Source organism: Phyllopteryx taeniolatus, chromosome 11, assembly GCF_024500385.1.
Source record: "Phyllopteryx taeniolatus isolate TA_2022b chromosome 11, UOR_Ptae_1.2, whole genome shotgun sequence".
Lineage (NCBI taxonomy): Eukaryota > Metazoa > Chordata > Actinopteri > Syngnathiformes > Syngnathidae > Phyllopteryx > Phyllopteryx taeniolatus.
The window spans coordinates 6,556,375-6,571,150 of record NC_084512.1 but is presented as its reverse complement, the minus strand read 5'-3'; the positions used below and the strand labels follow the sequence as shown (position 1 = coordinate 6,571,150).

General features: G+C 42.4%; 1 protein-coding gene and 1 long non-coding RNA gene across 4 annotated transcripts in view; both read right to left on the bottom strand.

Moving 5' to 3' along the window:
- Positions 1–11,862, bottom strand: part of LOC133485473 (serine/threonine-protein kinase 32C-like) — a 98,505-nt gene extending 86,643 nt beyond the window's left edge. Inside the window, exon 1 of one of the 3 annotated variants that reach the window (XM_061789199.1) lies at positions 11,327–11,862. In XM_061789199.1, coding sequence (XP_061645183.1) covers positions 11,327–11,408 — 82 coding nt within the window. In that variant the 5' untranslated portion in view covers positions 11,409–11,862. The remainder of the gene's footprint in view (positions 1–11,326) is intronic. The other 2 variants (XM_061789200.1, XM_061789198.1) reach the window with 2 other exon arrangements.
- On the bottom strand, positions 3,377–4,191 carry LOC133485474 (uncharacterized). The gene is made up of 3 exons (XR_009790703.1): positions 4,007–4,191; positions 3,667–3,737; positions 3,377–3,566 (listed from the first exon to the last, which is right to left on the bottom strand). It is a non-coding gene; the product is annotated as an uncharacterized LOC133485474 (long non-coding RNA).
- Positions 11,863–14,776: the final 2,914 nt, after the last annotated feature.

Below are 14,776 nucleotides of genomic sequence, written 5' to 3'. Positions count from 1 at the left end.
TGGCATGTTTCCTCATTGATGATAAATGATGATAGAAATTGTGCCTAATTCTATTTGCAGTAGATTTTTCAATTGACCCATATTTGATATCACTATGCTAAATATCCATTTACTGAATACATGAAACAACCCACATGTAACTAAAAATGGAAACATTGAAATTTTTAATTACTTGTATACAAATAGTTAACATAATAAATAATTAAAAGAAACGGGTAAATAGCTGCCTATTTCCAAAAATGTGTCTGTAACTAATCCGTTCTGAATTTGACATAATTTTACAGTGATTATTACATTATAACACACCCATAACATGTTTTTCTGCCCATGACTTGGCAGCTAGGCTAGGCTATGATCGGACTTTTTCAAATGACGGAGTGCAGTCCGTTCGCTAGACCACACATAAGCACTACCATGTCAAAGCCAAAAGTTAAGGAGTTCTGCAGATTAGCATTAGCTATAAAGCTTCTAATAACCCGCACTGTTCAATTAAGTTATTGACGTGGGGTGGGGGGTATTGACTGCATAATTGCATGTCTACAGAATCTTTATTGGGGTGTTCTTCTAAGTTTTAATTTACTTTTTCTTTTTATTTATCATGAGTGCATCATTTCTATAGACGCGCATATATCAACGATCTGTCTGTTTCTCTGGTCAGGCTGTCATTGAGTGGGTCTTTCCAAATATGTACTGTAATTTATGCCACAGTCACACTGACAGATATCTGATTAGTCTGATTTTTAACCAGATTTGAAAGAGGCCTGATTCCAATGATTTTATGACCCATATCTGAGAGGGCAGCTGAGGGGGATCTGAATTGTGTCACTGGACCCGTGGAGTATAAATCCAGCCTGAGAGAACAAATACGACCCTCTGAAAATCTAATGCCCCTGAAGTCCTACCGAAATTTGACCAAATTTGTCTGGCTAAAGCAACAATAAGTCAACCTCAATAATAAAAGAATAAGAACAGTAGGTACAATAGAAAATGAGCTGTTTGATCTTATTGCAACGTGACTCACCTCCCAGATGCAAAAAGTAATCTGCTTCTGCAAGTTCATCATTGCCTGCTTCATGCATTCGTAAAGCTAAGTTATGAGTGAGTACACAATTATGTTCAACTTGTACCGAAGTAGAACTGCACGATTTATCATTTGAGCATCGTCATCGCATTGTACACGTGAGCAACAGTCACATCGCAGGTCTTGAGATGTACAGTGGTACCCTGCCTTTAAAGTAGCTCTGTCTATTTAGTACTATGTTTTTCAGAAGGGCTGTGTGCAGTTGGACAGATAGCGAATTATTCTCCAAAAGAGAGGCAAAACGTGTTTGCTTCAAGCTGTTTGACAATCCAGTTGTGGTTTGTAAAACTGACATGTAAAACAAACAAAGGATGAACGTCAGCTACCTTAAAGTTAACATACTGTATGTGAAAAGTGTGCGACATACTAACAGAAATTAGCACAGATGTTATGGTTATGATAAGCCTTCGAACAACACAAACACAGAAGCCCAGTATGTTATATACAGTACTTATTGTCTGGTATGGTCACTATTAATGCTGACACGGGAAACAAATGCACATCTGCATGTAATGTATTGCTGTTCAGAGTGCAACGAATGCAGCTCACACCAGATTACATGGGGGGAGCGGGGTTTGGGCTACGGCTACAACGAATCAGTCCTGTGTTCATCCATTACAGTCTGGTTTGGTGCTGCCACAAAAAAGGACCGCAACGGACAATCAAAACTGCTGAAAAAAATTGTCTGTACGCCCCTGCCTATCCATGGGGACTTGCACGCTGCCAGAACTAAGACAAGAGCATGCAAATTCCTCTTGGAGCCTCCACGTCCTGGTCACCACCTCTTCCAGCTCCTTCCCTCGGGTAGGCGCTATCAAACAATGCAAACTAAAACTAGCACACATTCCAACAGCTTCTTCACACTTGCCATTAACGTCTTAAACAGTTAACTTACAATTCATTGTAACATGCTGCCAATTTTGTCTTGAGATTATTGTCACTCTGTCGGGGCAATTATACATTATTCGTGCACTCACTGTAGTAGTCTCGCCACTCTGCACTAGTTGCATAACTGTTGTTGACCAATACTGGCCACTGATGTGCTTGAGAAGTATCTGCGCCATTTGCACAATGGTCACTGTACCGACTATTGCTCTGTTAGTCCTTTCAAACTGCTCAAAATTGCTGGAGGACTCTGCATGATTTGCACAATTGTCAAAAAATAAAATAAATAAAAATGTATCGGCATTACCACATTACTTTCATTCGCCGTACTGTGTTTTATGTTATTATGTCTCAAAAGTATTTTCTGTCAAATGGTTGTCTGTTGTCGTACTAGAGCAGCTCCAACTACTGGAGACAAATTGCTTGTGTGTTTTTGACATACTTGGCAAATAAAGATGATTCTTATTCTGATGTATAAAATAACAGATTAATGAAAAACATGAATTGTGTTTGGAATGTGCTAATGGCTATATATAGTACAGTATAACTGGACATGAAATGATTTTAATTTGAAGGCTGGCAGGACTATTAATCTGCTTAATAGTACAGTGCATTTAAAAAGAGGTAGACCTCAATGCACCTGTGTGGTCTACTGTACTGAGCAGAGTTTTTCTACTAAAGGTACTATAACCTCGACAAACAATAAATCAGAGACGGAAAAAGAAATGTGTGCTGATTTTCACACGTATATGCTTAGCATTTTTTTATATTGCTATATATATTGCTGGGTTTAAAAAAATTTTTTTTTAAAAATAAATAAATAAATAAATAAATAAATAACCACAATGCAATTTTTTTCAAATATTGTGCAACCCTATCTGAACTAAACTTATTTTACACTTGTCTGGTTTAACTTCAGCATTGATCCCTCTGCACTTTTCAATACATTATGTTACTGTCTGGTGGCACGGTGGGCGACTGGTTAGTACATCTGCCTCACAGTTCTGAGGACCCGAGTTCAAATCTGGCCTCGCCTGTGTGGAGTTTGCATGTTCTCCCCGTGCCTGCGTGGGTTTTCTCCAGGTACTCCGGTTTCCTCCTGCATCCTAAAAACATGCATGGTAGGTTAATTGAAGACTCTAAATTTCCCGTAGGTGTGAATGTGAGTGTGAATGGTTGTTTGTTTCTATCTGCCCTGCAATTGGCTGGCGGCCAGTTCAGGGTGTACCCCGCCTCTCGCCCGAAGACAGCTGGAATAGGCACCAGCACGCCCGTGACCCCAGTGAGGAGAAGCGGTACGGAAAATTGATGGATGGATGGATGGACAGACGGACGGACCTTACAGTCTGTCCACATACACATTTTCACAAGCCTCTTTCACACAAAGATTGTGCAAAATTTACAGAGAAATAACGGTAGGGATGGCATTTATTTACACAGGATCCAACAATTCAGAACACAGCTACACACCTTCGGTAAATAGATAATTAGATGTATGATGACGTCTGGACCAGTGTCTGGTATGACATAAAATCACGTTCAACACAAAATGGTGCGATGTGTGACTCTTGGGTGTTGTTGGATCTATCTCACCCAACACCTATAAAAAATAGACACAAAGGAACAAACTTAACACCCTGGTTCTCACTCTCCGCTATTCTCTTTCACCCTGCCGTCATTCAACTTTTGTCTTATACTACCTGTGCAGCTGACAAATCTGTGGATTGACTTCTACTTGGAATTCCGCGTCAGTACATTTCACACAGAACTGCTACCCGGGGGAAAAAGGAACAAAATTGGGAGTGTAAAATTCCTTGCTTTCATAGGCAATGTTCAGAGTGACAATGTTAGTTTCACATTTAACTTTTCACATTTAACAGTTAACTTATTTGACACTAAAATAATACTTATTTTTGATACTGCCTAATAAAGGTGACTAACAAAAAAACAACAACAAAAAAAACTTTAACATCGGTTATTCCTACTTGCAATCGTGAAAGCTGTAGAGGCAATATGACCATATTCCTGTGGAGAAATTACCTCATTTACTCAAGCTGTCCCTTTAATGGCTGGATCAGACTACAAAAGACAAATTTGGTCTTTCACGACTGAACTATGTCAGACTACTGCCATAAAGTCTTGCCGTATCTCGGGCAGACAGTGGTAACACTACACGACATTATTCCGATAGCACCGTATCCTGTCTTACACAATCACTGGGCTTTATCTTGACAAACAAACACTGTCGGAGAGGCGGAAGCAGAAAAAAGTGTCACTGGTCAACGCGACTGAATACACAAATTACCATGCCGACAATAATACCAATGGATCATTCCAATGTATTGTATTGTGTTGTGTTGGGGATAAAAAGTACAAAAAGAGGAAAAGCGTGGTGTCGACACCGGTACTCAGGAGTGGGTTTTCCATTCAAGAAGAGCTTGAGGTATGTTCACATACTTTTAATACAATGCTCGCAAGCAGGCAAATAATGTTATGTAAAGACATGCAAACACCAAAGGCATGAAAAAGGTGACAGAAAAAAAAATAAAAAACATTGTTGGGGGAGTCTGGGGGGGATCCCCCAGGCCCCTGCAGAGATTTTTTTTTATTATTATTTTAACATAAATTAAGGAATCTGGAAGACTCTGAAGAGTACAATATGGCAAAATCAAAAAATGTTATTCACGCAGAAAAACATTTACTGACACCACTCAAGTACATGTTGATGTACAAATTTAAGATTAAAATTACATTTGCCTCATTTCTTTGCTTTTTTTGTTTTAGCCTCCAACTTGAGCCAAGCTCATCTCCACTTGCACCTGATGCCTGCTTCAAGCTGTGGCACATGAATATTGGAATTCATTCATTCTGGAAAAGAAATGACTAAAATCATTGTGTTTCACTATTACCAACTTCAAAGGCTAATCCCAAATGCAGCCTCCAGGAAAATATAAAGTACCATATTTTTCTGTTTTTATTGGTCACTTCTGAATTTGAAGTTAGTTCATTTTGTGTTGTGACATAATCCCTAACATCGCTCTGTCGCTTAATACATTTAACATTAACATCTGTAAATTAATTCGATAATTCTAGGTGCATTTCCTAATTAATACAAGATGTACTAGCGCAGGGGTTTCAAACTCATTTTTTGTCACGGGCCACATTGTAGTTATGGCTTCCCTCGGGGGCCATTATGACTGTGAACCCATATAAAATATTGTCTCATTTAATGACATATACACAACAAATTGATGGACAACAAGTTTCAGAACATAACCAGTTTCAGTCAGAAGCCAATAAAAAGTGTTCAACTATTCTTACATTTATTTCAAAAAGGTGATTGGTAACATAAAATGCTTTCAATATCTCAACATTATACAAGTAAAGACACCAATTGTGGTATTTTCACAAGAAACATGAAGTCGACACACATGATTTGCTTTCATGGGCCACATAAAATTATGTTGCGGGCCGGATCTGACCCCCGGGCCACCAGTTTGACACCTGTGTACTAGCTGATCAGCTCTTGTCGCCGATGTTACGTGTGCTTCGCGGTTCCGCTGGAATCACAACCAGGGCCATGACCCGCAGCACCTCAACGCCAAAATACGAAAGACCAGTGCAACAAATACGACAGGCTGCTCTGATGAGCAAAAATGTTGCTTAAACGTGAAAGTAGCAATAGAGGATGCTCGCTCCAGAGGCGGGTAGAGTAGCCAAATATTGTTTAGTTAATTGACAATAATGTGACTCAAGGACAAGTAAAAAGTAGTCCTCCCAAAAATACTTCAGAATAAAAATTAGACAGTGAAATAATTTCTCAAGTACTGAGTAAATAGCACAAACAATAATAAAAAAAATTAAGAAATTTAAAAAAAACATTCGCAATTTACTGCACAGTGTTTTCTCAAGTTAAAAGTGAGCTGAAACAGCCAAACAGACAACTACTACAATGCATGAATGCTGTTGTTTTTATTCGTCTAAAGAGTAGCGCGCCGCTGCCTTCATGGTAACGACGACCTACCCAAAATGGTGGCCATTTAGGCACAACAATAAGCCGGGCTGGCTTATATTTAAATATAATAATGTTAAATCTAAATGTTTTATCCATCCATCCATTCTCTACCGCTTATCCGGGTCGGGTCGCGGGGGCAGTAGCTTCAGCAGGGACGCCCAGACTTCCCTCTCCCCAGCCACTTCATCCAGCTCTTCCGGGGGGATCCCGAGGCGTTCCCAGGCCAGCCGAAGGATGTAGTCTCTCCAGCGTGTCCTGGGTCGTCCCCGGGGTCTCCTCCCGGTGGGACGTGCCCGGAACACCTCATCAGGGAGGCGTCCGGGAGGCATCCGAATCAGATGCCCCAGCCACCTCATCTGGCTCCTCTCAATGCGGAGGAGCAGCGGCTCTACTCTGAGATCCTCCCGGATGACCGAGCTTCTCATCCTATCTCTAAGGGAGAGCCCGGACACCCTGCGGAGGAAACTCATTTCGGCCGCTTGTATCCGGGATCTTGTTCTTTCGGTCACGACCCACAGCTCATGACCATAGGTGAGGGTAGGAACGAAGATCGACCGGTAAATTGAGAGCTTCGCGTTTCGGCTTAGCTCTTTCTTTACCACAACGGACCGATACAAAGTCCGCATCACTGCAGACGCTGCACCGATCCGCCTGTCGATCTCCCGTTCCATTCTTCCCTCACTCGTGAACAAGACCCCAAGATACTTGAATTCCTCCACTTGGGGCAGGATCTCATCCCCGACCTGGAGATGGCATGCCACCCTTTCCCGACTGAGGACCATGGTCTCAGATTTGGAGGTGCTGATTCTCATCCCAGCCGCTTCACACTCGGCTGCGAACTGCTCCAATGAGAGTTGGAGGTCACGGCTTGATGAAGCCAACAGAACCACATCATCTGCAAAAAGCAGAGATGCAATACTGAGGCCACCAAACCGGACCCCCTCTACGCCTCGGCTGCACCTAGAAATTCTGTCCATAAAAGTTATGAACAGAATCGGCGACAAAGGGCAGCCTTGGCGGTGCTCTGTTATTGGACTTCTGTGCTCGTCACGGATTGTCCATAACGAACACCATGTTCAAGCATAAGGGTGTCCACACGTGCACTTGGCACCAGGACACCCTAGGTCGCAGTTCGATGATCGACTTTGTGGTCGTGTCATCGGACTTGCGGCCGCATGTCTTGGACACTCGGGTGAAGAGAGGGGCGGAGCTGTCAACTGATCACCACCTGGTGGTGAGTTGGCTCCGATGGTGGGGGAAGATGCCGGTTCGACGTGGCAGGCCCAAACGTATTGTGAGGGTCTGCTGGGAATGTCTGGCAGAATCCCCTGTCAGAAGGAGTTTCAACACCCACCTCCGACAGAACTTTGCTCATGTTCCGGGGGAGGCGGGGGACATCGAGTCCGAGTGGACCATGTTCCGCGCCTCCATTGCTGAGGCGGCCGACCGGAACAGTGGCCGTAAGGTGGTCGGTGCCTGTCGTGGCGGCAATCCCCGAACCCGTTGGTGGACACCAACGGTGAGGGATGCCGTCAAGCTGAAGAAGGAGTCCTATCGGGCCTTTTTGGCCTGTGGGACTCCTGAGGCAGCTGATGGGTACCGGCTGGCCAAGCGGAATGCAGCTCTGGTGGTTGCTGAAGCAAAAACCCAGGCATGGGAGGAGTTCGGTGAGGCCATGGAGAAAGACTTCCGGACGGCTTCGAGGAAATTCTGGTCCACCATCCGACGTCTCAGGAGAGGAAAGCAGTGCACCACCAACACTGTGTATAGTGGGGATGGGGCGCTGCTGACCTCGACTCGGGACGTTGTGAGTCGGTGGGGAGAATACTTCGAAGACCTCCTCAATTCCACCGACACGCCTTCCCATGGGGAAGCAGAGTGTGGGTTCTCTGAGGCGGGCTCTCCTATCTCTGGGTTTGAGGTCACCGAGGTAGTTAAAAAGCTCCTCGGTGGCAGGGCCCCGGGGGTGGATGAGATTCGCCCGGAGTTCCTAAAGGCTCTGGATGTTGTGGGGCTGTCCTGGTTGACACGCCTCTGCAACATCGCGTGGACATCGGGGACAGTGCCTCTGGATTGGCAGACTGGGGTGGTGGTCCCCCTTTTTAAGAAGGGGGACCGGAGGGTGTGTTCCAACTACAGGGGGATCACACTGCTCAGCCTCCCTGGTAAGGTCTATTCAGGGGTGCTGGAGAGGAGGGTCCGTCGGGAAGTCGAATCTCAGATTCAGGAGGAGCAGTGTGGTTTTCGTCCTGGCCGTGGAACAGTGGACCAGCTCTACACCCTCGGCAGGGTCCTCGAGGGTGCATGGGAGTTCGCCCAACCAGTCTACATGTGTTTTGTGGACTTGGAGAAGGCGTTCGACCGTGTCCCTCGGGGAGTCCTGTGAAGAGTGCTTCGGGAGTATGGGGTACCGAACCCCCTGATACGGGCTGTTCGGTCCCTGTACGACCGGAGTCAGAGTTTGGTCCGCATATCCGGCAGTAAGTCGGACTCGTTCCCGGTGAGGGTTGGACTCCGCCAAGGCTGCCCTTTGTCGCCGATTCTGTTCTAAATGTTTTAGATCAAACTAAATATTTAGCTAATATGCAAATCCACACTGGCAAGAAACGGAAGTACCAAAATAAAAGCTGTGTGTTTGTGGCGCCAAATACAGTGGAACCTCGGGAATTCGAACATAATTCGTTCTTGTGAAGTGTTCGAAGTCCGATTTGTCCTCCGGAACATTTTTTCCCATCGGGAACATCTTTATTCTTTAGGATAGTCTAAACTGTCGACTTAGCCATACAATACTGGATAGCAAGAGCCGTAACACGCACACCATTTTCATACTTAGCGATTATCTCCTTCCTTACATCCACTTTCCTTTTTTCTTTGCTACTGGCAGCACTGCTGTTTTTCTTTGAGAAAAAAAGAACATTTCCCTATGAAAATTGTACTGGAAAAACAAAAAAATAAAATCTTAAGAAGCACTCACAAATGTGAGGAGAGTGTTCACGCTATGATATTTTTGGTCGAAGTCCGATTTGTGCGAGTCGTTCGAATTCCGAGGTTCCACTGTAACCTACGATAAACATCTCATGCTGAAATGCCGGGTGAAAAAAAGAAACAAAGCAGCAACAGTTATTTTTTGTCTTCTCTCACCCCCTGCCTTGCCACTTGTTTTTACAAATCCACCTCCAGGGCTGACGTCCGCTCTCTTTCGGCCTGGTTCTCTTTTCTCCCCCCCTGCTTCCCCGGCGGCTCCAGCCCTGCAACTTCCACGTGAGATTTCTTCATTAACGTGACACTAAACACTCAAAGTACTTGTCAAATAAAGAGTCCATAAGTGGTTTGTTATTTCAGGAAGTGATCATATATTTCCAAGGGTCAATTTCCCTGTATAAGATGTTTTTTATTTTATTTTATTACGCTGTTATTTGACGTTACAAACACACAGCTTTTATTTTGGTACTTCCGTTTCTTAGAAGTGTGGATTTGCATATCAACCAAATATTTAGTTGGACTCGAAACCTTTAGATTTAGAATTTAACATTTATATGTAATTTTTAGGCGGCACGGTGACCGACTGGTTAGAGCGTCAGCCTCACAGTTCTGAGGACCGGGGTTCAATCCCCGGCCCCGCCTGTGGGGAGTTTGCATGTTCTCCCAGTGCTTGCGTGGGTTTTCTCCGGGTACTCCACATCCCAAAAACATGCATTAATTGGAGACTCTAAATTGCCCGTAGGTGTGACTGTGAGTGCGAATGGTTGTTTGTTTGTATGTGCCCTGCGATTGGCTGGCAACCAGTTCAGGGTGTACCCCGCCTCCTGCCCGATGATAGCTGGGATAGGCTCCAGCACGCCCGCGACCCTAGTGAGGAGAAGTGGCTCAGAAAATGGATGGATGGATGTAATTTTTATATTTAGATTTAGATGTAACATTTAAATATATATTTAACATTTAGTTTTAATATTTATATTTAAGATTTATATTTAGATATTGATTTAACATATATTCAACATTTAGTTTTAAGATTTACATTTATGGTGTGTGTATATAGGCGGAAGACTGGTTAGCACATCTCCCTCACAGTTCTGAGGACCGGGGTTCAATCCCCGGCCTCGCCTGTGTGGAGTTTGCATGTTCTCCCTGTGCCTGCGTGGGTTTTCTCCAGGCAATCCGGTTTCCTCCCACATCCCAAAAACATGCATGAATTGAAGACTCTAAATTTCCCGTTGGTGTGAATGTGAGTGCGAATGGTTGTTCGTTTCTATGTGCCCTGTGATTGGCTGGCGACTAGTTCAGGGCGTACCCCGCCTTTCGTCCGAAGATAGCTGGGATAGGCTCCAGCACGCCCGCGACCGTAGTGAGGATAAGGAAAATGGATGGCTGGATGGATATAGATTTAACATTTAGAATCGAGATTTAGGTGTAACATCTAATATTTGGATTTAACTATAAAGTTGACAAATATTGCTTAAAAGCGCAGAAAAGTGACTCTTGAAAAATCACACCAGTTTTTTTTAAAACACATTTTGAAGCTAAATATGACAAAATGTTTTTTTTTGGCGTGAGCAGCTTTACAAACTGCACCCCATAAGCACGGGAGGCGAAGCACGACTCACAATACGCAATCCTATTGGTCGAAGTCGAGGTGCGTTGTCGGAAAGTTGTCGTTGATATGTCGCACTACACTGATGATATCCCGAAAAAAAAATAATCAAACATGCTAGACTTTGATTTTGGCGTTGTAGGGCTATTGTCCAAATTGTCAGTCGTGGATTTTGTCACACGACAATATGTTTTGTCGTTCCCGACAAAATATGTCGGGCCCGATCTGGGAAATCGCCCGCGATAGCTAATCGGACCAATATTGCAACTTAACTCCTGTAGTCTGATCTAGGCATTACTCCCTTGAAAACTGGAGCTCTGTACTTTATTATCAAGATTCAGCAGTGGACTTCAGAGAGGCTTATTTTCCTTACACAGACAAGCCGTCATGAATTAACATTACATCCATGCATTACACTAATCTTGCTTTAATTATGCAATTAACTCTGTCTTCCACTAGTTCCTGTCTCAAAGGGTTCATTCAAGGGTGGACATATTCTTCACAGTGACTGGGTGCTAATGCTGCACTTTTGACTGTAGATGCAAAGATGAAAATAGAGCATCGCTATCGTTAGACAAAACAATGCTTTAGCAGTTTCTCTTCCTTCAGAAGAAACTTGGACAACTCAGTATAGGCAACAAGCTAACGCTAATTACCTGCAGATCGATGACAGCAATAGAGGCCGATGTAAATGAAATATTCACAAAGGCACAATCAGTAAAAAGTCCAAAATGAGCACTTTGCAGTCACTTACCATCTTCCTTTTCGTCGAAAACGGGTTTCTTTGAAGAACTATTGGCTCCCATCCTTTTCTTCCACTTTCCCCAGTGAAACATTGATGCTCAGATAGCATTCCTCGCCTCTTGAAGAGAAACTACACCTCAGAGTGGGAGATTCTTCAACGGTAAACAGGAGCCATTGGGTTGCATTTTTTTTTAAATTATTATTAAATACCACTCGTGTTACTATGATTTAGTCTGGCGGATGTAGGGGTAGAGCGAGTGGAAATCTTTTTTTTTTTTTTTTTTTTTTTTTTTTTTTTTTTTTTGTCGGCTGTGGCGTGAAAATGTTTAAGCAAGTTCCACGGCCACGTTCGGCTCGCCTCCCGGTGTCGGTTACGTTCAATTGTCTTCCGTAGTCTGTGCGAGGACGGACGGACTTTACTCGAGCAGTTCAGCCTCCGAGTGAGAGCTGCGTTAAGCTCAACGTGGTTGGACACCGGAAGTTGTTCAATTCACTTTTACGAGTAATAGTTAAAAATGTATTGAAATGCAATTATTATATTAACATGGAGGGTGCTGGGGGGGTGTCATATACATGGTTTTATTAGTTAACATTTAGCACATTTGATAAAATTTTTAAATCATAATATCCTAATTTTAGAAATAATGACGTAAAACAATAGTAAAGGAAATAAAATGAGTAATTTATGTCTAAAATGCCTGTTTTATACAATAAAATCTGCGTTATTCCAGAATTGATCGCGTGACTTTGTAACACAATAACGCTTCCGATGATGTTTTATCCTGAAACTTAAAACCGGATGTTATAGTTGTTTGAGCGGCTTGACAGCTGGCTAATGAATGTAGTCGACCGAGTGCGACTGTGGTATGTCAAACTGCATTGAAGAGAACAGTACTCTTTTTAAAGTACCACCGCAAAAAAAATACTCTCATGGTGGTGGTACTTCTCAAGTACCACCATAATCACACCATAAAATACCGTCTCGGGTTGTTCATCAAAAAAGACAGATGTTTATTATTATGATGCTGATGATGATCATTATTATTATTATTAAACCCCTATTCCATTGATGTTGGGACTTTGTGTAAAACGTAAATAAAAACACAATACAATGTTTTTAAATCCCTTTCGACCTATATTGAATTGAATACACTCCAAAGACAAGATATGTATCATTCAAACTGATGAATGTTATTGTTTTTACGAAATATTCTGTTATTTTAATTTTGATGCCTGCAACACGTTCCAAAAAAAGCTGGGAGAGGCAAAAAAAAAAAAGACTGGGAAAGTTGAGAAATGCTGAAAAAAACATCTGTTTGGAATGTTCCACAGGTGAACAGGTTAATCGGAAACAGGTGAGTGTCATGATTGAGTATAAATGGAGCATCGTAGAAAGGCTCAGGCGGATCGATCCAAAATATCGATGGTATCGATACCAAGTCAGTATTGAATCAGATCGATACTAGCGTGAAAATATCGATACTTTAGTTTTGGTTTCACCCTTCACTCTTTGGCTTCATCAAACAAGCGACGCCAGAGTTGCATCTCGAAATAGTAGTTTTCACAGTTGAACATCGCTAGCTTGACGCTATGACAAACCGAGCTAACTTCCGGGTCGTCGATCTGCATTTTATTTGTATAGGAGCTTGAGTGGACAACGATTTACATGGAGGTTCTACTTTGAGTCTGACTATTTTGTCAGAATAAACGGAGCATCATTCAGAAGCACTCCGGTCACAGAGGCAAGGGCAGAGGAGATCACAAAGAGCCTGGCAGAAATAATTTTCACATTTAAACTGTCTATTTGTGACTTTAGCCAACTCAAAAAGTATCAATTGTGGTTAGACCTTGATGTGTCAACGTCCCAACTTCATTGGAATTGGGGTTTGTAAGACACATGCAACATTATGCAGTTTGAACATTAACACTGTGCTGAAATAGGAAAAAAAAAAAAAAAAACACTACTTACTGTAAATAATGATGCACTTAAAATGTATTGCATTTGCACATAAAAGTTATATAAAACTGCACTTTTTAAAACATACAGTTCTTAAAAATGTAATTCAACCGTGTTATACTTACAAGCTAAACACAACTAAATTGTCCTTAAAAAGTACTCTACTAAGATAACATAAAGATACAGCAATATTTACAGACAGTATCTTCCTGGGCTTTGGTTATGGGTGTATCATAGGACTGAATGGTCGACTTTGACTGCTTCAGGTCGTCATGTTTTCTTGAAAGAAAAAAAAGCGTGTTCGGTTGTGTATTCGGTTGTTGCGTTTGAGATGCAATAGTTTGATTCATTCAATCATTGCTGAGAAATTCACCACATAACACACACTGAGGTCTTGCCTCCAAATAAAATCAAATTTGATGTAGTTGGAGTCATACTTCCTCACGTTTATGCCATTTGCTACTGCCAGTGGGGGCTTGACTGCCACTGTTAGCACGAGCGCTTGGCTCGAGTCTTGTCCTTTTCAGTTTTTGTGCTTAAATCACTCTCCATTTTATTTGGATATTTGATGTGTATTCTGTATTTCTTTAATTCAGTGATTCTTTCGTATTACAATAGAGGGAACCTGCGTGCCAACAGTTGCCATTTTTGCCACTGTTACAACGTCAAACTCGAGATGCTAACTGCAATCGTCAGATTTTCCTCATACCTATATTTGTTGCAGGTAAAATGTATATTGCATGCATTTTTTTTCCAAGAAAGAGGTGAGCCAGTTAAAACACAATACATATTTGCTTTTTGGTGTATTCAAAATATTCAAAGTAACTTTTTATTCTATTTTACATTTATTTGCAGCAGCATGGTCTACGAGTGGTTATCACTTCTGCCTCACAGTCAAGAGGTCTTGAAAGGTTTTGATCTCAGTTCAGGCCCTCCTGTGTAGAGTTTCTATGTTCTAAGTGGTTTTCTCCAAGTATTTTGGCTTCCTCCCACATTACAATACATGGAAATTAGGTTCATTGAAGAGTCTGTATGTGTGAATGTGAGTCAGGATAGCTGTTGGTCTATGGATGGATGGACAGATAGAAATTGACCTTCAATGAATTTTTATACTGTATACTCCAGGCAGAGATTAAACCTTGTGAGAATAAATTGCAAGAAAGAAATGAGGCCTGGACAGTGTAGGAAAAAAAAAATCAAACACTATGTCCTCGGAGGATGAGTTGGACAGAGCTGGCAAAGCACAAAACCAACACATCACTGTCTGAGGATACTGAGCACATGGACTGCTGTTCATCAAAGACACTACACTGTATGCCGTAGCAAAACTCAACTAGATGGAGCATGTTGCAGTAAAAATTCTGCAAAGTAGCCAACGAAAGGTCAATAAACATCTTCTGCACTGCACGACCTATGAACAACATGCTGGCTGCATCACACCTATCTGTTTCCATTCATCCATCCATCCATTCTCTGAGCAGCTTATCCTCACAAGGGAGTGCT